Source organism: Podarcis cretensis (assembly GCF_951804945.1).
Source record: "Podarcis cretensis genome assembly, chromosome: Z".
Lineage (NCBI taxonomy): Eukaryota > Metazoa > Chordata > Lepidosauria > Squamata > Lacertidae > Podarcis > Podarcis cretensis.
Window position 1 is genome coordinate 40,395,319 of NC_137184.1, and position 25,548 is coordinate 40,420,866.

Below are 25,548 nucleotides of genomic sequence, written 5' to 3' on the forward strand. Positions count from 1 at the left end.
TCACATGTATAGGGGAGACCTGAAACCTATTAAACTTGTCTGTCTGCATTTTTCAGGTCACCTCAGAATCCGCCTCCAGACCCCTTAGCCCACAACCCTCTGCAGTTGTTGGAAGTCCTACCTTGCCATACTGCCACTTGCTTCCTGTTGATTTCAGCCGTCCACCCACTCTGCTGGGCTGCCTCGACACCTCAGCAGCCAAGCACAAGATTGCAATAAACCCGCGAAAGCAGAAAGCCTTCACTCACAAAAACCAAGCTATTTCAGTAAGTGCCTTCTGGAGGTTGGAAGAAATTCTCTCTTATGAGCCTTCCTGTTTGTTACGATATTCACACAGGACTCTGCTCCAAGAATGTTCTTGCCCAGATCTCGTCAACGCTTGCAGCAGAGTGAGGCATCAGAATGCTGAGCTGACAGCAAGGACTGTACTACTTTGAGTTACTGATGGGGGAGCATTGCATTTTGAATTGTTGCCTTTTTTATTAATTGCAAGAAGAAAACTAGTCTCACAAGGAATGGGATGGGCTAGTTTTCTTCTTGTAGGTTGGTAGATTATTTTTTTAAAAAAAAGATATGAGGGATGATCCAGTTCCTTCCTGGTTCTTTCGGAAGAGATACTTCCTTATGGTTTTTTGTAGTCTGTAATTTTTGTAGTCTTCCAGGCTTTGGGAAGGGTAGGTGTTAGATTCATGCCATTTTATCCATTCGACTTTGTCACATTTTATTGGTCTATTGTCGTAAGCTGCCTTGAGGTCAAGGGGTGTGTTAAAACAAATGTGTTTCCTTTACCTATGGTTCCATCAACACTGTTCTCTTTGGATCTTGTACAGAAGCTCTTGAAGAATAAAAGTTTGATGCAAAACAAAGGAATCATTTCCCCCTTTCACTTTCCATTCTAAGTTCCCAACAGCGCCTTTCAATATTACATTGTGAAATTGGTTGGCTGCCTTAAAAAGGCAGGCAGCTGATCAACCCCCAACCCCCTTTTTGTTGGTTGAAAGCCCTTTTTGTTTATGTTCAGTTTAAAAAATGGAATCTGGACTTCCGGAGGCGGCGCGAACGGCAATGGCGGTCCTCTTCCTTCTGTGAAGAGGAAGCTCCGTGGGAAACGGGTTGTCCGCTACGGCGAAGCGGAGACCCACGTCGGAAACCCACAGGCAGCAAAAGCCTGTGGTCTCGGGACCCGGTGGGCGCCAGAAGCAACCCCTGAAACGTTGAAGGAACCCCGTAAGGGGCTCCGGAGCGGGGAGGGGGTAGCGGCGCTGTGGGTCGTTTCGCAAGCTACGGAGTGAAGCCGCGCTGCTGCTGCCGGTGAGCGCTGACCTCTTTTCCTGAAATTTCTGATTTGGAAAAGCAACAATCCGTGAGTAAAGAGGACTTTACAAAATTTGAGACTAAAAATTATTGAATTTGGCTGAAAGCGGAGCGACGTAAAACAGGAAGTCCGTCTTCCGCTGTCACTGAACTTCAAAGCAAAGAGCTGGAGGAGTGGAGGCAAAGAAAGAATTTTTAACCTAATCGATCTGAGCAACCGTTGAACTTTCTTGTAAGCAAAATAAGGACTTTAAGCATTTGATTTTATGCTCTTTACTTGCATCGTGATACCTTTCTTCTATCGGAAATATAATTTGAGTAAGAAACCCAGGTTCTGGAGCTGCCTGAGTGACTGAGCTGTCAGTCTGCAGATTTGGTTAGGTAAAAGGTAAAGGTACCCCTGCCCGTACGGGCCAGTCTTGACAGACTCTGGGGTTGTGCGCCCATCTCACTTAAGATGCCAGGGGCCAGCGCTGTCCGGAGACACTTCCAGGTCACGTGGCCAGCGTGACATCGCTGCTCTGGCGAGCCAGAGCCGCACATGGAAACGCCGTTTACCTTCCCGCTGGTAAGCGGTCCCTATTTATCTACTTGCACCCGGAGGTGCTTTCGAACTGCTAGGTTGGCAGGCGCTGGGACCGAGCAGCGGGAGCGCACCCCGTCGCAGGGATTCGAACCTTTCGATCAGCAAGCCCTAGGCGCTGAGGCTTTAACCCACAGCGCCACCTGCGTCCCCAGATTTGGTTACTTTGAATTAAAAATTGCAACATTCTGAGGGAGTTTGGACTTGCTACTTTGAAGCATCATTTGAAATACCAGTTTGCACTGTTTGAAACAATGTGGTTGTTAATACTAACTCTGCTTAAAACCTGCTATTGAAGGTTCCTCGACTTTAAACTTGATTTTAGCAATTTTACCAGAATTGATCTTTTCCCCAAAGACATTTTAAGCTCCCCCTAGAGGATTCGGGATTTACAGCAGTGACATTATTTTACTTTCCTTTCCTGGCCTCCTGTTTGACTGTTAACATCTGGGCTGTTGTTTTCTCATGGGAACAACTCAGCTTGATCTTGACTTTTAGATAACTCTGGAATGAGTGGCGCAAGAAAAAAGGGACCAAAAACTAGACAAACAACTTTAACAACTTTAACCGCAGCCTCTCAGGCACGCAGATCATCTGTACCTACTCTGCCTTCAGAAGAAGAAGCTGCTTCTCGGCCACAAGCAGGGGAGGGAGAAACTGAGCAATTACAACTGGAAGATATGGCCTCAGGAGCAACTGCTTCTATTTTAGAGAAAATCTACGAAAAACTGGAATCTTTGGACAAGAGAGTAGAATCTCTGGATAAGAAAGCTGATGAGCAAACAGCTAAAATTGATCAAAACACAGAATGTTTAAATAGATTAACTGGACAAGTATCTCAGAACGTACAAGCAATTGGAGAACTGACGGAGGCCACGGCAGAAAATCGGAAATTGGCTGAGGATACTAGCCAAAGACTGGGAAATTTGGAACAAGAGGTAAGACCACTCAGCAAACAAGTAGGTGAACACCAGACCTACCTCTCCATGATAGAACTGCGGAACCGGGAGAGCAACCTTAGGATAAGGTCGATACCAGAAGCGGAAGAAGGCAACTTAGCTGAGTTCCTGACTAAAGAGTTTTCCAAGTTTTGGAATTTAGAGGAAAAGGACTTTAAAATCATATCAGCCTTCAGGCTTGGAAGACTTGTAAAGAAAGAGAAGCCCAGAGACTGTTTGATAACATTGAGATCAAAGGAGGAAAGGGATAAGATTTTGGGCCTACACTACGGAAAGTCACTGGACATTTCGGACAGAAGAATTGAATTTTACAAGGACATCCCTAAACAACTGTTGGATCTTAGATCTGACTATCTTGAACTGGCCAAATTGTTGAGGAGCAACTCAATTATCTTCAGGTGGGAATTTCCCCAAGGAGTATCTTTCACTTTTAGAGGGAAGAAGGTTAAAATTAGAACATTGGAAGACAGAGATAAATTTTTGACTGCATACGGAGAGGACCTTCAAAAGGGAATTGAATTACCCTTTGGGCCTGGAGCACCAGCGGTACCTGCACCCTCGGAACCTGAAGATCCAGTGAACAAGACACCACCCCCAGGAAAATAATCAGATTAATTCAGGATGTCTCTGCAACTCTTGAGTTGGAATATAAATGGCTGTAACATCCCGGAAAAAAGGAGGAAAATTTTTCACATATTAAAAAAGGAACAATTGGATATCATTTGCCTACAAGAAACACATGTGACTAGGCTCCACAGAAAAGTGTTAATAAACAAAAGACCTGGCCAGGAATTTATATCTTCGGACAGAGTAAAGTATAGGGGCGTGGTGATATATGCAAAAGAGAGCCTGTCACCCAAATTCTTATTTAAAGATGAACATGGAAGAATTTTAGCAATTGAGATACAACATCAAGGAGAGAAGATTTTGTTATTAGGAATTTATGCACCAAATGAAGGGAAATCGGAATTTTACAAGAAGTTGCATGAGACAATGCTGGATTATCTGGACTATGACAACATCATTATGATGGGAGATATGAACGGGGTCGTATCAACTAATATGGATAAGTCACAAAGCCAAAATGTTACAAAGGACGGCAGACTACCAAAGACTTTCTTTGAAATGACAGACAATATGGACTTAATTGACATTTGGAGAATGAAGAACCCCTTGGGAAGAGATGGAACATTTTTCTCTGAAGCCCAGCTGACTTGGACAAGAATCGACCAAATATGGATAACTAGAGGTCTGGCACCCAAGGTCAGAAAGGTGGAAATCTGCCCAAAGACCTGCTCCGACCATAATGCAACGAAGATGGACATGACACTACTACCAACCGGCTCCTTTAGATGGAAGATGAATGACAATTTGTTTAGAGATCAGGAGATTGTTGAGAAGGCCCAAAAAGCCTTGAAGGACTATTTTGAGATAAACATGAACACTACGGTGGAAAAAAGAACTATCTGGGACGCAAGTAAGGCTGTAATGAGGGGGTTCTTGATACAACAGAATGCTGTAAAGAAAAGGAGACAAAATGAGAGGAAAGACAAGATATTGGAGAAAATCAAAGAATTGGAGAAGAAGTTAAGATCAAATCCGAAGTCACAGCCGACCCTGAGAGAAATCAAACTTCATCAAGCACAATATTCTAAATTGATAAACCAGGAAATAGAGTGGAAGATTAAATTAATGAAACAAAAAACTTTTGAATCGGCAAATAAATGTGGGAAACTGCTAGCTTGGCAGTTGAAGAGGAGACAAAAACTAAATACAGTTACAAATTTAGAAATTGAAGGAAGAAATATTCAGAACCCTGTGGAGATCAGAAAGTGCTTCCAGAGATATTTCAAAAGATTATATACTCAAGGGCCACAAGATGAGGTTGAGATTAAACAATTTTTGGAAAAAAATGGACTAACAAAATTGTCACAAGAAAATAGATCAATCCTGAATTGCAAAATAACACGACAAGAGATTGAACAAGCCATTCAGAACATGCAATTGGGCAAATCCCCAGGGCCAGATGGGCTGACCTCCAAGTACTACAAGACATTAAAAGACTATCTGATACAACCACTGATGGAGGTCAGCAATGAAATTATGGAGGGGAAGAAGGCGCCGGAATCGTGGAAAGAAGCTTTTATCACATTGATACCAAAATTGGAAGCTGAAAAGACACAACTTAAGAACTATCGTCCCATCTCCCTTTTAAATGTGGATTACAAAATATTTGCAGACGTTTTGGCAAGTAGACTCAAAAAAGTATTAAATGAAGTAATTCATAAAGACCAGGCAGGCTTTCTCCCACGTAGACATTTGTTTGCTAACACAAGGAATATCATTGACATTTTGGAACTTTTGCAAACAGACATAAATACAAAAGCAGTGTTAATTTTTATAGATGCGGAGAAGGCCTTTGACAATATCTCTTGGAAATTTATGAAGGGAAATTTAAAAGAAATGGGAGTGGGACGGGGTTTTGAGAATGGGATTGATGCAATATATTCAGAACAAAAAGCTAAATTGATAGTTAACAATGTGGTTACAGAAGAGTTTAAAATTGAAAAAGGAACACGACAAGGCTGCCCCATTTCCCCTCTGCTATTTATTTCGGTTTTGGAGGTGCTCTTGAACATGATCAGAGGGGACCGGTTGGTGGAAGGAATCCAGGTCGGAGTGAAACAATACAAACTTAAAGCTTTTGCAGATGACCTAGTTTTGACCTTGCAGGAGCCAGAATCTAGTACGAAAAGAGTGCTACAGTTGATTCAAGACTTTGGTCGGGTGGCGGGATTCAAATTAAACAAACAGAAAACTAAGGTGCTGGGAAAAAATTTGACAGATACAGAGTCAGAACGGTTTCAGAGAGAGACAGAACTAACTGTGGTTAAAAAAGTAAAGTACCTAGGGGTTAACATAACAGCAAAAAATCTGAGTCTTTTTAAGGCTAACTATGAAAAATGTTGGTCTGAAATTAAAAGAGACTTAGACAGTTGGACAAAATTGAAACTTTCTTTGTTAGGCCGAATTGCTGCTATTAAGATGAACGTATTGCCAAAAATGTTGTTTTTGTTTCAAACACTACAGATTGTGGACAAGACGGAGTGCTTCCGGAAGTGGCAGAGAGACATCTCTAAGTTTGTCTGGCAGGGCAAAAAGCCCAGAATTAAGTTTAAGATATTAACTGATGCGAAAGAAAGAGGGGGCTTTGCCCTGCCAGACCTAAAGTTGTACTATGAGGCCGCAGCTTTCTGCTGGCTAAAAGACTGGCTACTTCTCGAGGACACTGACGTTCTGGATCTGGAAGGTTTTAACAATGCTTTTGGTTGGCATGCATACTTGGTATGACAAGGTTAAGATCAATAAGGCCTTTAAGAATCATATTGTCAGAAAAGCAGTGTTTAATGTCTGGACAAAATATAAAGACTTATTGGAAAATAAAACTCCAAGGTGGCTTTCACCGCTGGAAGCTAAGGCCCGAAAAAGACCCAATATGGAGGCCAAATGGCCAAAATATTGGGAAATACTAGAAAAAGATGGAGACAATTGGAAATTGCAGAGTTTGGAGAAAATGAAGGATAAAGTGCGAGACTGGCTACACTACGCTCAGATTAAAGAAGTTTTTAAAAATGACAAAAAGCTAGGGTTCCAGGTGGAGAAATCGAAGTTGGAAACAGAACTGTTAGAGCCTAAGACTAAGGTACTTTCAAGAATGTATAACTTGCTGTTAAAATGGAATACACAAGATGAAATGGTTAAATCGGCTATGATAAAGTGGGCACAGGACATTGGGCACAACATTATGTTTGAGGACTGGGAAAGGTTGTGGACCATTGGGTTGAACTTCACTGCATGTAATGCTTTGAAGGAAAATGTAATGAAAATGATATATAGATGGTACATGACCCCAGTTAAACTTGCCAAAATATACCATTTGTCTGATAATAAATGTTGGAAATGTAAAGAAAATGAAGGAACATTCTTTCACCTCTGGTGGACTTGCCCTAGAGTGAAGGCTTTCTGGGAAATGATATATAATGAGCTGAAAAAGGTATTTAAGTATACCTTCACTAAGAAACCAGAGGCCTTCCTTTTGGGTATTGTCGGCCAGAAGGTGTTAAGGAAGGACCGAACATTTTTTATGTATGCAACAACAGCAGCAAGGATACTTATCGCTAAGCATTGGAAAACCCAAGATCTACCCACACTGGAAGAGTGGCAGATGCAGCTGATAGACTATATGGAACTAGCCGAGATGACTGGCAGAATCCGAGACCTGGGAGAAGAGAAGGTTGAAGAAGACTGGAAGAAATTTAAGATTTATTTTAAAAAGCATTGTAATTTGGTTGAATGTTAAGAAGGATGCTAGATCATAAATAATTGTGCACCACTAAACTAGATGGAATTAGGATGACAAGTGAGATTGAGGAAAAAACATAAACCTTTGGGAGGATTATTAGATTATATTTTAAATGAATGGGATATAAGAATGTAAACAAGATGATAAATTGCGGGTAAGAATTGACAATGATGCAAGTGGGAGCGGGAGACGTGAGGGAGTCCAATGAAGTTAAGAAAATATGTTATGATATATGTTTCATTGTTTTTATTTCTGCATTTATGTTTAAAATTATATATATATATATATATATATATATATATATATATATATATATATATATATAAAATGGAATCTGTGCCCTCTGCAAATTGTCTGAACTGTCTTTCTCTTTCACAATAGGTAAAAGAGGTGGCAAAACAGCAAGGCCTTCTCAAACCCAGAGAAGGAAAACCAGACCATGAAAAATTACTTGAAGAAGATGGTAGAAAAAAGGAGGGCTTGGCAGGTAATGGCCTCCGTGTGTGTGTGTGTGTGTGTGTGCGCGCGCAAGAGTGTGATCATGCATGTGCCAGCACATGTGGGAGAGTGTGGGGAAGAGTGTTGAGGTTTGTATTGGTTCTGCAGACCACAGACCTATGGAAGAACACATTGTTTGCAATGCAAAAGGTCCCAGGTTCACTTACCAGCATCTCCAGATAGGGATGGTGACTTCTGTGTGAAACCCTACAGAGCCAAAAGCAGCTGGTACCTCCCACCATTCCTCTGCATCCAGCCAGCCCATGACATGGACCAATGATCTGATTCTGCTTCTTGTGTTCTTTAACCATCTTCTTCTCTCCTCCTTTCTTACTTAGGCCTATCAATCCAGAATACCAGTAACTTAAATGGGAGTCAAACTAATGATGCATTATCCATGACAAGGGCCTCTGATGCTTTGCATTATTCTTGGAATGCTGGCTCTGGTGCTGAGGAGAATTGCAGATTAGAATCTGAGAACCAGAACCGTATGGAAACAGATCTCCAGGCTTCTGTAACAGTGTCCTGTCCAAATGCACTGTCCTCTCTAACAAAGCACAAAGAAGAAGAGATGGAGGAGGAAGGGGTGAAAACAACTGGGCAACCAACTGATAACGTCATGTCGAACTCACAGAGCTCCGTGAAAGAGATCATTGAGAAATTTGAACCTTTGCAGCCTGAAACAGAAAATATTAGATGCTTAGATGCTGCCTTGCCTGGGAATAGCATGGATAAGGACCCTGATGCAGCAGAAGAGTGTCACAACATACCTTGCATACAACCTTTAGATCAAAAAGCAAAAGACTCCATTGATGGCAGTGATGCAATACATATTTATAAAGCAGAAGATAGACTTGGTGACAGGGACAGCTCGGTCACGCTTCAGGAAGACCCTGCACTGCACGGTCCACAGTTTTCTGCATCCGCTATGGAGGCTCCCACAGAAGCAGAGAAGGCTGTAGACTCAGCCCTTGAAAAACACCAGATACCCAAAGAAGTTACAGGAGGACGTTCTGCAGATATGGAAATTCAACTGTGCAAAGGCCACACAAAGCCAACAGCTTTTCCACAGGGAGGACCAGCCATATCAGATTCCCAAGTAGATGAGCTTCCACTTCACAGTGCCGTGGGTGAGAAACCTATCCATCCAAATGAACCTTATTGTTCTGATTTGAACAGCAGCCAAGGCGGGCAAGAGGATGCCAGCTTTAGAAACCTGAGCAACCCTTCTCTGGTAGGTATGTCCTCTGCAGGATCCCCCAAGGTTGCTCCTAAAAGTAGCTGTTCTGATGACGAGGCTGGAGACTTACCAGGAAATGTGAAAATGGAAGAAAGCAAAGGTCCAGATGAGATTGCCAAGGCCCACCCAAAGTCCACTTCTGCTAGGCCTGCCAGGTTCACCATTGCATCAGCCTGGCAGAGGTCTCTTTCGGGGGGTTCGAGTTCCATGGATAGTTCCTGCCCTGGAAGCACCCCTTCTTCACCCATAAGACCAGAGTTGTTTGAAGGAATGCCCCAGTTGGATGCAGCCACAGATGGATATATAGTAAGGAGCCCAGGGTATCTTGACAAGGGTAATGGGACTGTTGGCACCAACTTAAATTCTGCAAATGAATGGCCAAAAGAAAATATGCTTGACCGTGAGAGCCCATTTGGGGTTAAGCTGAGGAGAACACCCTCTCTATTGAAATACCGAACCCAGCAGAAGCATCACGAGCCTGCAAAGCAACTGGCATCTGTGGTTCCAGGAACCTCTTCTACTTTGGTCAAAGAAGATCTGATGCCATCAAGTTCTGGGAAGCCTCCCCAAAATCTGACAGGTGGCACTCAAGCTTCGGTTCCAAAACCCATCTTCCAAAAGGAGGACCACTCCATCAAAGCCATCAAACCTGACGAAGATGAAGCCAAGCAGCAGATAGGCAAGCTCTCAGGTATTTGTGTTATTATACAAGCCAGCTGCTTTAGAGGCATCTGTTTGTTGGCTGCTTGGTAATGCATGGATGCTCAGGAGAGTGCTACATGTTATGGCAGATGTGGGGAAACAGCTGTGTTTCATGCTGCAAATCTGCATGTCGCCCAACAGATGATGCTGGAATCCAGCTTCCATTGGCTTGAGCCAGCATAGCTAGTGCTCATGTACGATGGGAGTTGTGGTTCAACAAGTTGTCTGTATTTGGTGTACATAATTACTTTTATTTCTTAATGTGTAGACTGCATTTATGCCAAAATTCCACCCCTGTATATACATTCAGAAAACCACGTTTTTATACAGGTTCTGTGGGCTTGGCTGCACTATGAACACAGTGGACTTTTAAATTGTTATTTTTGTGCATATATACAATTTCAAGTTCACAGAACGTTGGGACATAATAAACCAATAAAAACATTTGAGTTTACTTTCATTCATTCCAAAAACCCATCAGTCAGATACATAAGCACTACGTCAGTTAGAAATAGATCATCTGAACCATAGCTTGAACAGTTTTTGCAGTTTTTAGGATGCATTTTGACGTTTGAGACTTTGAATAACTGTAATGCAGGGTTTGCTATTCAGCTGTGCATTGACATGATTTGAATTCCTCTTCTTGGAATTATGCACTTTGCAGAGTCTGGATCAATAAAAGGGTGTTGAAGAACTTTTCTTTTTTACAAACTTTGTGTGTGTGTGTGTGGGGGGGGACTTGAACGGACTTACTAAGGATTAATAATATACCTCTATTTCCATGGGCAGTAGCTTTGTCATAACAGCCACCCTCTGGTCTGCCACTGCTGCTGTTGAATGCTAAGTCAGTGCTGAATAAGACCTCCCTTACCACAGAATCTGATTGTGGATGAGGAGGCTGAACTAGTCTGTATCACTGAGACCTGGGTGAGCAGGGTGCAGTTGGTCTCAACCAGCTTGTACCCACCTGGGTACTCAGGGCAGCATCAGGGCATGAAACAGTGGAGTTAGGGTCATCCAGAGTTTTGGAGTTTTCTTTTACATCTGCTGGTGTTGCAGTAGATGTGCTGGACTGTTGTTTTTCCTCTGTAATGGACTGGATGATAGTCAACAAACTGAAGCTCAATCCAGATAAGATGGAGGCACTGTTAGTGGGCGGTTCCCTAGACCTGCTCTTAATGGGCGTTCACTCAAACCCATTAAGGTTCAGGTACATAGCTTTAGGGTTCTTCTGGATCCATTGCTGTCACTTGAGGCTCAGGTGGCCTCAGTGGCCTGGAGTGCCTTCTATCAGCTTTAGTTGGTGGCCCAGCTGCACTCCTTTCTGGATAGGGATAGCCTATACTGTTGTCTATGCTCTATTGGTTAGATTACTGCAATGAAGCTGCCTCTGAAGACTGCTCAGAAACTTCAGCTGGTAGCCAGGTTGTTCCAGGATCACAATACCTCAAGGACTGCCTCTCTCCCTATGAACTGACCCAGACCCTGTCATTATCATCTGGGGCCCTGCTCTGTGTAGCTCCTTCACAAGAGGTCTGGAATGCGGCAACATGGGAACATGTGGCTCCCCATTTATGGAATACTGTCCCCAGAGAGGCTTACCTGGGGCCAACTTTACATATATTTAGGTGTCAAGCAAAAACTTTCCTCTTCACCCAGGCCTTTCACTGATTAAACAATCTACAGCCTTTTAAAGCGTTGGTGGGCGGCAGCGGGGGTATTGTTTTGTTTCTTATTATGTCATGTATTTTGGGTTTTTATGTTATGTATTTTGTGTTTTTATACTGTGACCTTTGGATGAAGGGAAATATATACAATTGATAAATAATAATAATCTTACATATTTGCGATTGTGCCTGTCCGTGTGTGGATTAAGTGTATGTGATCGTGTGATTGCAGTCCCCAAACAGATTTTTTTACCAAGGCTGCATGGCGCTCTGCATGCGTCAGGTGCACCGGGACAGAGGCCAGTGTGAAAGTTTGATCAGTTTCTCTCCAATCCCTAGGGCAAACCCCGGCCTCACATCTGGAAAGCACATCCTCTGAACCAGAATGGATTCTGATGGCAAAACTAAAGCAGAAAGGCTTCCAGGGTCACCCTCTTGCAAAAGAACAGAAATGCGAGGATAAAACCTCTGCCAAAACTGAACAAGGAGGGGAGAAGCGCAGCAGCATTTCTCAGCAGGAAAAGGTAGGTGCATACTGACCCTTGTTCATATCATTTAGCGGGATAGTTTTGTAGGAAGCTCTCCGTTGGTATACTCGGAGATTGACTGATAGTTTTATTTCTGATTTTAATTTTCAGTAATTGTGCACCTTGAGTACGTGTGTGTGTGTGTGTGTGTGTGTGTGTAGTTATGTAGAAAGCTGCTTCATCAGGTCAGACTGTTTGTCCATCTAGCCCATATTGCCTACTCTGTCTGGCAGCGGCTCTTCGGGTTTCAAGCAGGATTCTTCCAATCCTGGGCCAGCACCAAGGGCAGGTGTTACTGGGCTCTTTTCAAGGCCCTGGCCCCTGACCACTGCCACACTCTGCATACAGACTTACCTTCCTGCTCCTCTTTGCTGTCACTGCCTGTGTTCACCTTCTGTCTCTGAACATACGGGCAGTGATGAGCGAAGGGACACGGCTGCACCATCCACAGGCCTTAGAAGGTGGTTGTCTGGAGCAAGGAATGGGCAGCAGTGCCTCAGAGAGCAAGAGAGAAGCCAAAGAGGTGTCCAAAGAAGCACCTCTGCAGAACCTAGAACCCGCATTGTTCCCATCATCTGCTACTTAAGTACCCCTTCAGCTTTGGCTACCAGGGATTAAACTGCCTATGCTCTGCCACTGAGCCATGGCCACTCTCACTAATACATTTGGATATCAGGATTTATTTTTTTAAGAGCCTAACTCTTCAAAACTTGACTTCAATATTGTGACAGTTGCAGGGAAGGAAGCACATCCTGCTTCGTTTAGACATGGTCTCTGGGTTTGTGTGTAGGGTACTTCGTGTTGGTGTCATGTGAACAATTGGTTAATTGTACACAGTGCTTGGGCTCTTGAGTTGAGGAGCACATCCCACACGTCTTGATGTTCTGAGATAATGCTTCCAGGTGCACTGGGTTACCATAGTAACACCAGCGGAGGTTGAGCATATGACTTCCTGAGAGCTTCACCCTCTCCTCAGTATAATAGTCTCTAGGGCAGGGTTTCCTAAACTTGGGTCTCCATTTGTTTTTGGACTGCAGCTCCCATTATCCCTAGCTAGCAGGACCAGTGGTCAGGGGATGGTGGGAACTATAGTCCCAAAACAGCAGGAGGAGACCCACATTTGGGAAACCTTGTTCCAGGGCATTGCGTTCCTTATGTATGTCCTGATGTCTGTGTCCTGACACATGTCCTGATGCCACCCTGTTTCCTGTCGGGGGCTGACTCTGAATCTGTGAGAGTCAGCAGAAGAGGCTGTGGGTCTGCAACCTTGGAAAACGACTGTTAGTCAGTGGATGGAACAAAAGTCTTTCTCAGTATAAGTCACTTTCTTATGTTTCTATGACTATTGTGGGAGTACTTTATGCACAGAAACTGTTCATGGCTCAGCCAAGCCATTCATCTTTCAGATGGAACAGTCCTGCCGTGGTAAATCTTTGTTTAGGAAGCCAGAAGCCAGTGCCAAGTCTGCACTCCCCTTTGATGCTTCAACCCTGGTCTGTATAAATCAAAGTTACTTTTCATGTCTTTCGTCTCCGGGGTCTGATATATTGGACAAAAGTGGGAACTGAGCCTGCAATTAAGGCTTGATGAAGTTAGGCTGGCTCTTAAAACGTTTATGTACGTGTTTTTCAAATGCTGCTCAGTTTTAGATTTTTATAGTTTCTAATTTGCATGTAAGTTTAGTGATAGGATTTTGATGGTGACTTGCAAAGTGGCATACAAGCTGCAATGTAGGAAGAATCCCTCTGGATCATAGCTGTCAACCTTCCCTTTTTTTGAGGGAAATTCCCTTATTCCAGCGCTGTTTCCCGCTGCTTCCCGCTGCTATCCCGAATTGTTAGATATCCTGTAGACTGTCCCTGGGACAGATGAGGCTGCTGATCCCTTATTTTCAAGGCTGCTGATCCCTTATTTTCAAATCTGAAGGTTGACAGCTATGCTCTGGATTTGTGTTGGTTTGCTTACTAGGCACTTAAACAAGGATTTGACTGTGGCTTAGAGTCCTGATTAATACACTGACATTAAACCAGAGTTCCCTATTTCAGTAGTAATTAGGATGCAATTGCAATGGGAGGAAGGGAAAAGGAGTGCCTGGGCCTGAAGCTCACTCCCAACTTTCTAAACCACTGTTTGTTAAACTGGAAAAACCATTGGGTGAAATCCAACACTAGTCATATATTACTGATTGAAGTCAATGGACTTAAGTCACTCAAGCTTCATCTGCTCTGCAGTGCATGAATTGCATTCTTCTTTTTTTGCCTTATAGCAAACAAATTTTACCAGTGAGAATATATTGAAGAAGACCAGTGCTCCTCAAGTACGTACACTTGAGAGTAAAGTCCCATTGAAGATGGCTCCATCAGCTATAAAAGGTATTAAAAACTGGAAAAAAGAACAGGAGTGGTTATTTAACCTTCCCCCATTGAGCTCAACTAATGTGGAAGGGATGTTTAAACTTTGATATAGCACCGTGCTTGGATGGAAATAGGAGCTATATTTGGATACAGTGGTGCCCCGCAAGACGAACGCCTCGCAAGACAGAAAACCCGCTAGACGAAAGGGTTTTCCGTTTTGGAGGCGCTTCGCAAAACAAATTTCCCTATGGGCTTGCTTCGCAAGACGAAATGTCTTGCGAGTTCCTGTGGGTTCCCCCCCCTTTCCCCCCCTTTTCCTAAGCCGCTAAGCCGCTTATCAGCTGATCCGCTGATAAGCCGCTTAACAGCTGATCGCTAAAAGCCGCTAAACCGCTAATAGCGCTAATCCGCTAAGCTGTCAATGGGCTTGCTTCGCAAGACGAAAAAACCGCTATACGAAGAGCCTCACGGAACGGATTAATTTTGTCTTGCGAGGCACCACTGTATATTGCAGGATGATGCATGCATGCAATTCTTCCATGGGCAGTGAAACACATCAGGGGCAGTCTTCACTGAGACTTGGGTTCATTTTGAAGAAAATTCCTGCATAGTGGGAGGTTAGCCTAGACAACCTTTGATCAGCCAGGACATATGACTTATTTACAAACAAACAAGCAGAGCACAGGAGGAGGTACAGCGTTGACAGTTCTTCCAGGAAAGTAGATCCACTACCTCCCCTTCAACATGTTTTCCATCCTTCCAGCAGAATTTCACTTCTCTCTGTGAATTTAGAAAACTGCCTTTTACTTAATCAGGCCATGGATCTATCAAATTTGGTGCTGTTTACCCTGATAGGCAGGGACACGGGTGGCGCTGTGGGTAAAACCTCTGCGCCTAGGACTTGCCGATCGTCAGGTCGGCAGTTCGAATCCCCGCGGCGGGGTGCGCTCCCGCTGCTCGGTCCCAGCGCCTGCCAACCTAGCAGTTCGAAAGCACCCCCGGTGCAAGTAGATAAATAGGGACCGCTTACCAGCGGGAAGGTAAACGGCATTTCCATGTGCTGCGCTGACTCGCCAGATGCAGCTTGTCACGCTGGCCACATGACCTGGAAGTGTCTTCGGACAGCGCTGGCCCCCGGCCTCTTAAACGAGATGGGCGCGCAACCCCAGAGTCGGACACGACTGGCCCGTACGGGCAGGGGTACCTTTACCTTTACCTTACCCTGATAGGCAGCAGCCATCCACGACTTTAGGCAGAGTCTCTCCCAAGGATTGCCAGGGATTGAAGCTGGGACCTTCTGCATACAAAGTAATGAGCTGTAGCTCTTCTTCCCCTTCTTACTCTGCCTTAACCACAGTTTATTGAAGCACAGCGACACAGGCACCACAGGCACCATCCCTTAATTGAGGAAGACAATAATTCCTGCACACTTTCCAGGACCAGGAAGCCATCCCCTAACCAAGGGACGGGGAACCTGCAGCCCTCCAGGTGCTGTTGGAATCCAGTTCCCACCATCCTTGACCATTGGGCATGCTGGCTGGGGCTGATGGGCCACCTCTGGAGGGCCACAGCTTCTCGCTTATTGTTTTAAGCCAGTGTTTCTCAAACTTGGGTTCCCAGCAGTTGTTGGGCTACAATTTGCACCATCCCTAACCGCTCATCCTGCTAGCTAGGGATTGCATCCTCATTAAGCAAAACTTTCCCGGGTAGCATGAGACCTTTTACAGTCTGGCCCAAAGGAGGTAGCAAAACTGATTAGAGCTCACTGTGACTTGTTCACAAAGCATTTTGAAGAATAAATCACTTGCATCTGCTGAGAACTCATCTCCAGTGTTACGCAGTTTAATCTCAAGGGGGTTACATGGCACTGCTTTGTCCTGTTGGATGAGTTTCAGTAAGGCCCAAGGACACAGACATAGCGCTTGGATCGGTCAAAGCGACCGCCTGTTCTCTGAACCCCGGCCCTCTTGGCTGATAAAAACTAGCAGGGAGGAGACAGCTGGCTTGGCCAAGGAGGTGATTAATGTTTTCTTGTGAGGAAGTGGTTCGTGCTTGCTTGAAGGATGCAGCGATAAGACCACTGCTTAAGAAACCCTCCCTGGATTCAAAAAATCTGAGCAATTTCCTGTCTGTTGTCAATCTCTCCTTCTTGGGCAAGGTTCTTAAGTGGGTGGTGAAGGACCAGATCCTTGCTTTCTCAGAGGAAACTGATTTTCTAGATCCACTTCAACTGGAGTTTAGGCCCAATTTTGACACAGAAAGTGCTTAGGTTGCTCTGTATATTGATTTTTGTCAGGAGAGAGACAGGAGAATTAATTCTTCTTGATCTCTCAGCAGCTTTTGATGGCATCAACCATAGAATCCTTCTGTAGCAACTGTCCAAGCTGGGGGGTGGGTGGCATGTTTTGTGGTGGTTCCGTCCTACTTGGGTGGTTGTTTCCAAAGGGTGATGCTTGGGGTGTGCTCTTCAGCCCCATAGAGCCTACTTAATGTCCTCCTTTTCTCCCCAGCAACATCTGTTAGAACAAAGCCTCAGGAAGCCCCTCAAACGGAAAAGGAAACGAGGCCATTGCCAAGCCTACCAATGTCATCATGCAGCCCTGCTGAGCCACCTTGGCTTTCTCTGGCCAGGAAAAAGGCCAAAGCATGGAGTGAAATGCCTCAGATTGTTCAGTAGCCATTCAGAAGAACTGTCTACACTGCCAATAGCTGCATTAATAGCATATACTAATGTCTTCACTGTGATCATTTATTGAGGGTTTGGAGGGATGATAGGAAGCACTGGTGAATTGGGGGTGGGTGGGTAATTTCTACCACACATTTAATACAAGGGTAACCATTGGAATTATTAATACACTGGTTGCTTTTCACTGTAAGACAATAATTGCTCCAGGAATCTTTGGCCATATGTTACAGTATCAGTGTTAAGGTCAAAGACTCTGCTGAGAAGGACCTTGAAGGTGGTTACACATTTCCCATTAAAAAAAAAAAAGCCACCTGAGACACAGTATTCCTGCACTGGGTGGAAAAATATTGTGCTGGTATTTCTGGCTTTTCTGTTTTCTGCCAAAAAGACAGAAACCCTAAGCAGGCCCTGGATTGCCAGTGGCTGATGGTGAGGCTACAAAGATGGTGGCTGTGTTCTGTTCTTCAAATAGTGAACTTAGTTTCCTAACAGCAAGTGCAACATCAGTGCCTGCTTTGATAGTAACCAAAGACATCTCTCACACACAGACTTCCTATTGTATGGGAGATATGGTTGTGCAAGGAGACGGATTGTACCGATTTTCCAGATGTTTAGAGTCAGTCCAAAGTACTTGTCGCTCAATGGAAGAGGTACCCAGTGTGGTGCTCTCAAGATGCTGGACTACAACTCAATCCACCCTGGCAAGTGGGACCATTGGTAAAGGATGTTGGAAGTTGTAGTCCTAGCATCATCTGGAGGTCATCATATTGACTGCCCTTGTGTGAAGACCCAATGGCAATTCATGGTAACCCTTTCAACTCCATTTCCCCCAAACATCTACTGCTGCCCAGCCTAGTTTTTTGATTCAACCATTCAGGAATGTCCGCATGCCTGTCCAGAACTGTCTGCAAATACAACAAATCTAGTTTTTCAGGCTTTGGCATAGATGTCTGAACCAGTTATGAAAGAGCATACGTAACACCAAGCAGAGTTGAGTTTTCTGGCTGAGCATACTTGGAATCTGAATCTGCTGCAGCCCCTCAGATCTTCCAAAGCATCTTGTCGCTGGCGATGGATGAAGTGGATAGGTTGTTTCTGTTCCCTTCCAAGGAAAACAGGAAGCCTTATAGTTGCTCAGGTCTTCCCCTGTTCCTTATGACCCTTTTGAGCCCCAGTCCAAGAAACTGGCTGTGAAATTCTAACTTGGGATCAACCTCCGATACCAGACTTTGCTAACCTGGTGCCCTTCAGATGTTTTGAACTACATCTCCCATCAGCTCCAGTTAGCACATGCTGGCTAAGACTGATGGGGCTTGTAGTTCAAAACACCTGGAAGGCACCAGGTTGGCAAAGGCTGCTCTACACATAATGATGTCTTCCTTTTGCACTAGGTATTTAAAGCAGTATCATACCACTTTAAACAGCGGTGGCTTCCCCCAAAGAATCCTGGTAACTTTGCCATGGGTACTGAGAGTTGACCCCTGTTCCCATCACAGTGCTACAGTTCCCAATCAATCCTTCTTCCCAAGGAATGCTAGGAATTATAGCTCTCTGAGGGTTTCCTAACAACTCTCAGTGCCCTGAACAAACCATATCTTTCGGGATTCTTTGGGGGAAGCCGTGACGGTTTAAAGTGGTATGATACTACTTTAATAGTATAGTGCTGGTGGGCTGTTGTCTTGGAATGCTGTCCTGCCATTCCTGATCTCCTTCTTCTATGTAAAGGATACACAAATCAATACATTCCTGGTTTCTGCTCAGTTCTTTATTCTTTATTCTTTTTTAAAAAAAGAAAGAAATGTCTCTTTTGAAATGTATGGAATGTATATATGTTTTTGTAATCCTTGCCTTTCTGGAGCACATTTTCTTTTTTTGTATTTTGTTCCCACACTTTGTTTATTATTAAATTCTTTTGTCACAATTCACTTTTGGTTTGTTGTGGTGGCAGGGAGAAACACATTTTAAAAGAAGACAACACCTTTAAATATCCAAGATATTTAATATCCAACACGTTTAAATATCCACTTTCAACTGCCTCTCTCACCCATTTGCTAAACCAAAGGCACACATGCTGTTTATAGCATTAAATAGATGGCGATGTGGGACGCGGGTGGCACTGTGGGACGCAGGTGGCGTTGTGGTCTAAACCACAGAGCCTTGGGCTTGTCGATCAGAAGATCAGCAGTTCAAATCCCTGCGACGGGGTGAGCTCCCGTTGCTCGATCCCAGCTCCTGCGAACCTAGCACTTCGAAAGCACGTCAAAGTGCAAGTACATAGATAGGCACCGCTCCAGCGGGAAGGTAAACAGCGTTTCCGTGTGCTGCTCTGGTTCGCCAGAAGCGGCTTAGTCATGCTGGCCACATGACCCGGAAGCTGTCTGCGGACAAACTCCAGCTCCCTTGGCCAATAAAGCGAGATGAATGCCGCAACCCCAGAGTCGTCCACGACTGAACCTAACAGTCAGGGGTCCCTTTACTTTTACCTTTAGATCTACAGTGGTACCTCGGGTTACATACGCTTGAGGTTACATATGCTTCAGGTTACAGACTCTGTTAACCCAGAAATAGTGCTTCAGGTTAAGAACTTTGCTTCAGGTTGAGAACAGAAATCATGCTCTGGCGGCGCAGCGGCAGTGGGAGGCCACATTAGCTAAAGTGGTGTTTCAAGTTAAGTACAGACCTCCGGAACGAATTAAGTACTTAACCTGAGGTACCATTGTATATTTATGCTTCGAAAGTTTTCACTTGGGTTCCTCCCCTTTGCCTGCCAGTAGAGGGCAATAGGACACCATTTTGGAAAAGTTTTTTTATTATTTCGTTTTATAATGGCAATCAACACTTTTTTAATACAATTAATTTTTCATTGTGGATTCCTGTTCTAGGAAGATAAAAAGAAAATCCCTAAATCAGCTTGTTCTATTTCATGTGTGGCCCTGGTTTGGTTTATGTAGTTGTACAGTAGTACCTCGGGTTAAGAACTTAATTCGTTCTGGAGGTCCGTTCTCAACCTGAAACTGTTCTTAACCTGAAGCACCACTTTAGCTAATGGGGCCTCCCGCTGCTGCCCCACCACCACACAATTTCTGTTCTCATCCTGAAGCAAAGTTCTTAACCCAAGGTACTATTTCTGGGTTAGCGGAGTATGTAACCTGAAGCATCTGTAACCTGAGGTACCACTGTAGTTAAGGCTGCAATCCCATGAATCTGTTAAGTCACGTTGGATTCACTAGGAATTACTTTAGGCTGCAATCCTTTGCATGTTTTCCTGGGAGGAAGTTCTGCTAAGAAGTGTGTGGAGTATTAGGGGAAGAGGAATACCTCTGGTAGGGGAAATGTTGTACTTCTTCTGAGGTAGTTTGTCCATCTTTCGCCCCCACCCTGTGCTCAGAGCTCACCTGTGGCCCCTAGAAACTGTCAGCATGACAACACTGCAACAGTGACAGCGGCCACACCACAGGAAAAGGCTTTGACTGGCTGATTAAACCAAGTGAGGGCAGCTGATGGATCTCAAACCCTCGGTGAGTTAGGCACTTCCCCTGCATATGAAGAGAGGCTCTGGTGAATTGAGCTGACAAGGCCAATAGTGGGTCCAATGGTCAAGAAGGTTTCTGCATGTGCTGAGGAGGGAAGTGAGGGGCAGATGGGGCTCATCAACCTGGGAAAGGACCCTTTTCGGATTATCTGAGAAAATATTACAGTACAGTCAAATGAAATCACAGGCAGGACTTGAGGAATGATAAAGGAATGTAATGTAGGGTATATGTTTTGGAGACATACTACTTTTATGGCAGTAGATGAATGATTTGAATAGAAACGTCATGCAATAAAGGGTGGGAAGCCAAAATTATAAGGGAATATTGTACTGAAATTGATCTGAATTTGTTAAATGGTTTAAGAACTCATAAAATAAACAAGCGGTTTTAATGTTTGTGGATGCAGAAAAGGCCTTTGATAATATAATTTGGGAATTTATGTTGAAAAACTTAGAATATATGGAGGTTGGACAAGAGTTTTTCAATGGCGTAAAGGCAATCTATACAGAACAGAGAGCAAAATTGATAGTGAACAATGTCATTACTGAAGATATAAAAATATCTAAAGGAACAAGACAAGGTTGCCCGTTATCGCCATTGTTATTTATAACGGTTCTGGAAGTCTTCTTAAATGCAATTAGACAAAATAAGCAAATAAAAGGGGTAACAGTAGGTCAAAATGAGTACAAAGTTAAAGCCTTTGCCGATGATTTGGTATTGACTATGGAAGAACCAACAGAAAGCATAGAGGAGGTACTAGATGAGATGGACCAATTTGGAACAGTGGCAGGATTCAGACTGAACAAGAGAAAAACAAAAATGATTGCAAAAAATATGGATCAAAAAATGATTGAATCAATGCAACAACGAACGGAGATAGAGGTGGTGAAAAAGGTTAAATATTTGGGAATTTGGGTATCAACTAAGAATATCGATTTATACCAAAACAACTATATTCCGGTTTGGAAGGGAATAAAGAAGGATCTGGAGGTGTGGGCCAGAATGAAATTATCATTTTGGGGAAGAATTTCCATGATAAAAATGACGGTGCTACCAAAGATGTTATTCTTATTTCAGACCATACCCATATTAAAGGGTATAGGAATTTTTAAAGAATGGCAAAAAGTGATTTCAAGGTATATCTGGCAGGGGAAGAAGCCTAGAATAAAATTTAAATTATTGACGGATGTAAAAGAAAGAGGAGGCTTTGCCCTACCAGATATGAGACTGTATTATGAAGCAGCTTGCCTTTGTTGGTTAAAAGAATGGATAAAACTAGAAAATAATGAACTATTAGATCTTGAAGGATTTGATAACAGATTTGGGTGGCACGCGTACCTTTGGTGTGACAAAAAGAGGGTTCACAAAGGATTTGGAAACCACATCTTCAGGGGCTCTTTAATAGAGGTTTGGGAAAGATATAAAAATATATTGGAACCAAAAGTCCTTGCAAATTGTCCTCTTCTCCATGGAGATGCGTTAGTATGAAGCCTACTTTCTCCTGCTCATCTCTAAAGTCCTTCTCCAGTAACTTTAGCGCAAAAACCACGTCTGCTCTGAAGTTAGGATAGTGCTGCAGACTCCCATCGAAATGAGACACAAGGCTGCCTCCTCTCTTTCCCAGCCCAATCCCCTTTGGTCTGGCTCCCGGTAGCCCCTGTTTAGTCAACAGTTCCAACCTGGCTTGCTGATCCTTGCAGACAGCAGCTGCTTCCTCTTCTCTCCTCCTGGACGCTAGTATTTCTGCGTTAAGTTGTGTCACTGCGTTTTGCAGGGCTGCCATTTGTTCTTCGGTAGTCATCTTGTGCTGCTTTCGTGAGCTCGCGAAGTACCAATCTTCGCCCCTCGCTGCGTCCACTCACGTTGCGAGGTTTTACTGAGACGGGACTTACTGTCAGAGCTGCCTCTAGGTCCCAGCTCACAGAGGACCAATGCTAGGCTGTAGTAATGTACAAAAGTCTTTATTGAAGTTCAGTTTCCATTTCAAAGCCACAGCGTGCAGCCCTACGTCTTAAACCCTAGATCGGCGAAGTCCCGTCTGAGTCTCCTCCCCTATGACACCAGTTTAAGATCCTAGCCCTGCTCCACCTTTTACGCTGCTCTCTCCTCCTCTGGGTCCTCCTGCCTGCTGGGGCATTGCCCTTTCTGGACTCTTCCGACGCTGAGTCGCTTAGCTCCTCCCCCTCCCTCCGGCGGGCTTTAGGACCCGGTTCCCAATCCTCATTCTCTGCTGTCCCGCGCTCCTGTACATTTGAACTTGCCTCTCGCGCCAGCCCAGTGACCTTTCTCCTAACCGTTACACTACTTCGGTCACTGCTTCCCTCTTCCGGGACACTGGCCGGATCTGACCTCTCCTCCGTTGTCCGACTTTCTGATGGAGGCGTGGTCAGCCCTGCCTTATCTTCTCTCCCTGGTGGGGAATGCACTGGCCCCGATCCTTGGGACTCTTCCCCCCCACTCTGCTCTGGTGGGGAAGCTGGTCCTGATTTCCAGCTACTGCTCTGAGAGTCCCTGCTGCCCCCTTGCTCCTGGGGCGTTCCCCTTGGGAACCCCCTGCCCCTGGCCACTGGCGCCCCCTTCTGTGAATCTTCCGATTCGCTGGAGAGGCTCATGGAATCCCTCGGTCCACTGTCCTCTTCTCCTACGCTCCCCTCAGATTCTTCCCCTTCGCTCTCCATCTCCTCTCTTCCCTGTGCCTCTGCTCCTGAGCCCCTGACACACGCGTACCTTTGGTGTGACAAAAAGAGGGTTCACAAAGGATTTGGAAACCACATCTTCAGGGGCTCTTTAATAGAGGTTTGGGAAAGATATAAAAATATATTGGAACCAAAAGTTCCACACTGGCTGTCTCCGTTAGAGGTAATAAGTGTAAAGAAGATTAACATGAGAAACAAATGGGCCACCTATGGGGAATTGGTAATCAATGAGGGAGGAAAATGGAAACTGAAGCCATATGAACAAGTTAAAGAGTTAGTTTATGATTGGTTGCACCACTTCCAAGTAAATGAAATATTTAAAAAAGATTTGAAGGAAAAAGGTTATGTAGAAAAAGAATCAAATTTCCAAAAGGACATTATAAATAATGACTATAAAATTCTGTCAAAAATGTATAAGATATTGCTGGAATGGAATACGAAAGATGAAGAGGTTAAATCGGTAATGATACAGTGGGCAAAGGATTTGGGGTACAATATTCAATTTGAAGATTGGGAAAAATTGTGGAAAGAGCACTTAAAATTTACGGCTTGTACAGCACTGAAGGAGAATGTGATGAAAATGTTTTATAGATGGTATATGACACCTGTAAAACTAGCAAAGATGTATAAGGTTGATAACAAATGCTGGAAATGTAAAGATAATGAAGGGACATTCTTTCATCAGTGGTGGGAATGTAAGAAAGTGAAAAGTTTTTGGGAAATGATATATAATGAGTTGAAAAAAATGTTAAGATATACTTTTGTGAAAAAACCCGAAGCTTTTCTTTTAGGTATTGTAGGAAAGGATATTAGAAGAAAGGACTGTAAGCTCTTCCAGTATGCGGTAACGGCAGCCAGAATCCTGTTGGCCCAGAAGTGGAAACAAGAAGAGATACCGACAATAGAAGAATGGAGACTAAAATTGACAGACTATGCAGAATTGGATAAATTAATCGGGAAAATCAGATACACTAAAGACCAAAAGTTCATCGAGGACTGGGGGAAATATGTGGACTATCTGAAAAATATATGTGGTGTGAATACAACGCTAGTGGGTTTCAAAGAGGCACTGTAAAAAAAGAAAATAAGTATTGTTTATGAGAAATATTGGGAGTAAGGGGGAAAAATGGCAATACGAAAGAAGGGAATGTGTATTAAAGGTATAACTACGGAGGATTGTCAGAGACGCTGAAGGAAGTCATAAAACAATTATAATTTGTTGTATGTGGTTTCAAATGAATAATTGGATGGAAATTTATAAAATATATAATCATAAAATTTTATTAAAGCAAAAAAGGAAATGGTCCAAAAAAAACCCAACAACTTTTGAGTAGACATGCTTAGGATTGTGATTGTTAGTCCCAGCGGAAGTAGTGAGACTTGCTGCTGCTGCTGCTTGCGTGAGTGTTGGGAGGACCGCTCCCTCTCCTGCCAACTCCATCCGGCCTAGGGGGCGGGGCCTGCACTACCACTACAGTTTAGAGGCCTGAGCAGCTACCGGCAGCAATGGACAAAATGGTTTAAAATGTTTTAATCGCTTTTAATTTGCAGCACTTTAAATGGTGGTTGTTGTTTTTTATAATATCATATTATTTCATTATTTTATTTTTGCTTGGGGTGGGATAAGCACTGAGTCAGCACTATTGTTCCTTGCTTTGTTTTGTTTTGTTCTGTTTTGTTTTATTATTATTATTATTCTGTTAAATTATGATATAGTTTGTATTTTGCCTTTTAAGGGGAAGGGTCATGGCTGCCTGGGAGTGGGCCTCAGCCAATAGATTGGGTGGGGCAGGTTCCACAGGGGGAGATGTATTGGGACACCCGATCTCAGTGATCACGGGCAGGAGGAGGAGTTATGCTAAGACCAGACCATGTCATTACCGAGGAGGCAGGTTTAGTCGTTGTTTGAGGACTATCCCTGCCTCCAGGTCTGGTCCTGACCGGAAGGATACAGTAATCAGCAAGGGAAACCCACATGACCTGAAAGTGTTGCTGTGCAATGCCAGGTCAATGATGAATAAAACCACTGCCATCCACGACCTGATTGTGGATGGAGGATTTGACCTGGCATGTGTGACAGAGACCTGGTTGGATGAGGCAGATGGGCCTGTCCTTGCCGCTGCCTGCCCACCAGGTTTCTCTTACGCACAGCAACCCAGGTCATGTGGGCGGGGAGGGGGGGTTGCATTGATTTTTAGGAAGTCATTAGTCTGCACCAGGCGTCCTATTGGGAAGACCCAGTTTTCTGAGTGCATGTTCTGGAAGTTGGGCAATAGGGGCAGTACAGGATTCCTACTGGTGTACCGACCTCCCCGCTGCACCAAGGATTCCCTGCCCGAGCTGCTTCAGGTCGTGGCGGATATGCTCCTGGAGACACCTAGCTTGGTTGTCCTGGGGGATTTTAACATCCATGCCGACACGACCTT

The 25,548-nt window shown here is 44.1% G+C and overlaps 1 protein-coding gene across 5 annotated transcripts in view; it reads left to right on the forward strand.

The window, feature by feature from the left end:
- The window catches only part of KIAA1210, a 63,808-nt gene extending 44,992 nt beyond the window's left edge, over positions 1 to 18,816 (forward strand). For all 5 annotated transcript variants that reach the window (XM_079962690.1, XM_079962689.1, XM_079962688.1 and 2 more), the window contains 7 exons: positions 57 to 266; positions 7,601 to 7,706; positions 8,056 to 9,648; positions 11,666 to 11,850; positions 13,260 to 13,346; positions 14,120 to 14,225; positions 16,718 to 18,816. In XM_079962690.1, the coding sequence (XP_079818816.1) occupies positions 57 to 266; positions 7,601 to 7,706; positions 8,056 to 9,648; positions 11,666 to 11,850; positions 13,260 to 13,346; positions 14,120 to 14,225; positions 16,718 to 16,884 (2,454 nt within the window). In that variant the 3' untranslated portion in view covers positions 16,885 to 18,816. The remainder of the gene's footprint in view (positions 1 to 56; positions 267 to 7,600; positions 7,707 to 8,055; positions 9,649 to 11,665; positions 11,851 to 13,259; positions 13,347 to 14,119; positions 14,226 to 16,717) is intronic.
- Positions 18,817 to 25,548: the final 6,732 nt, after the last annotated feature.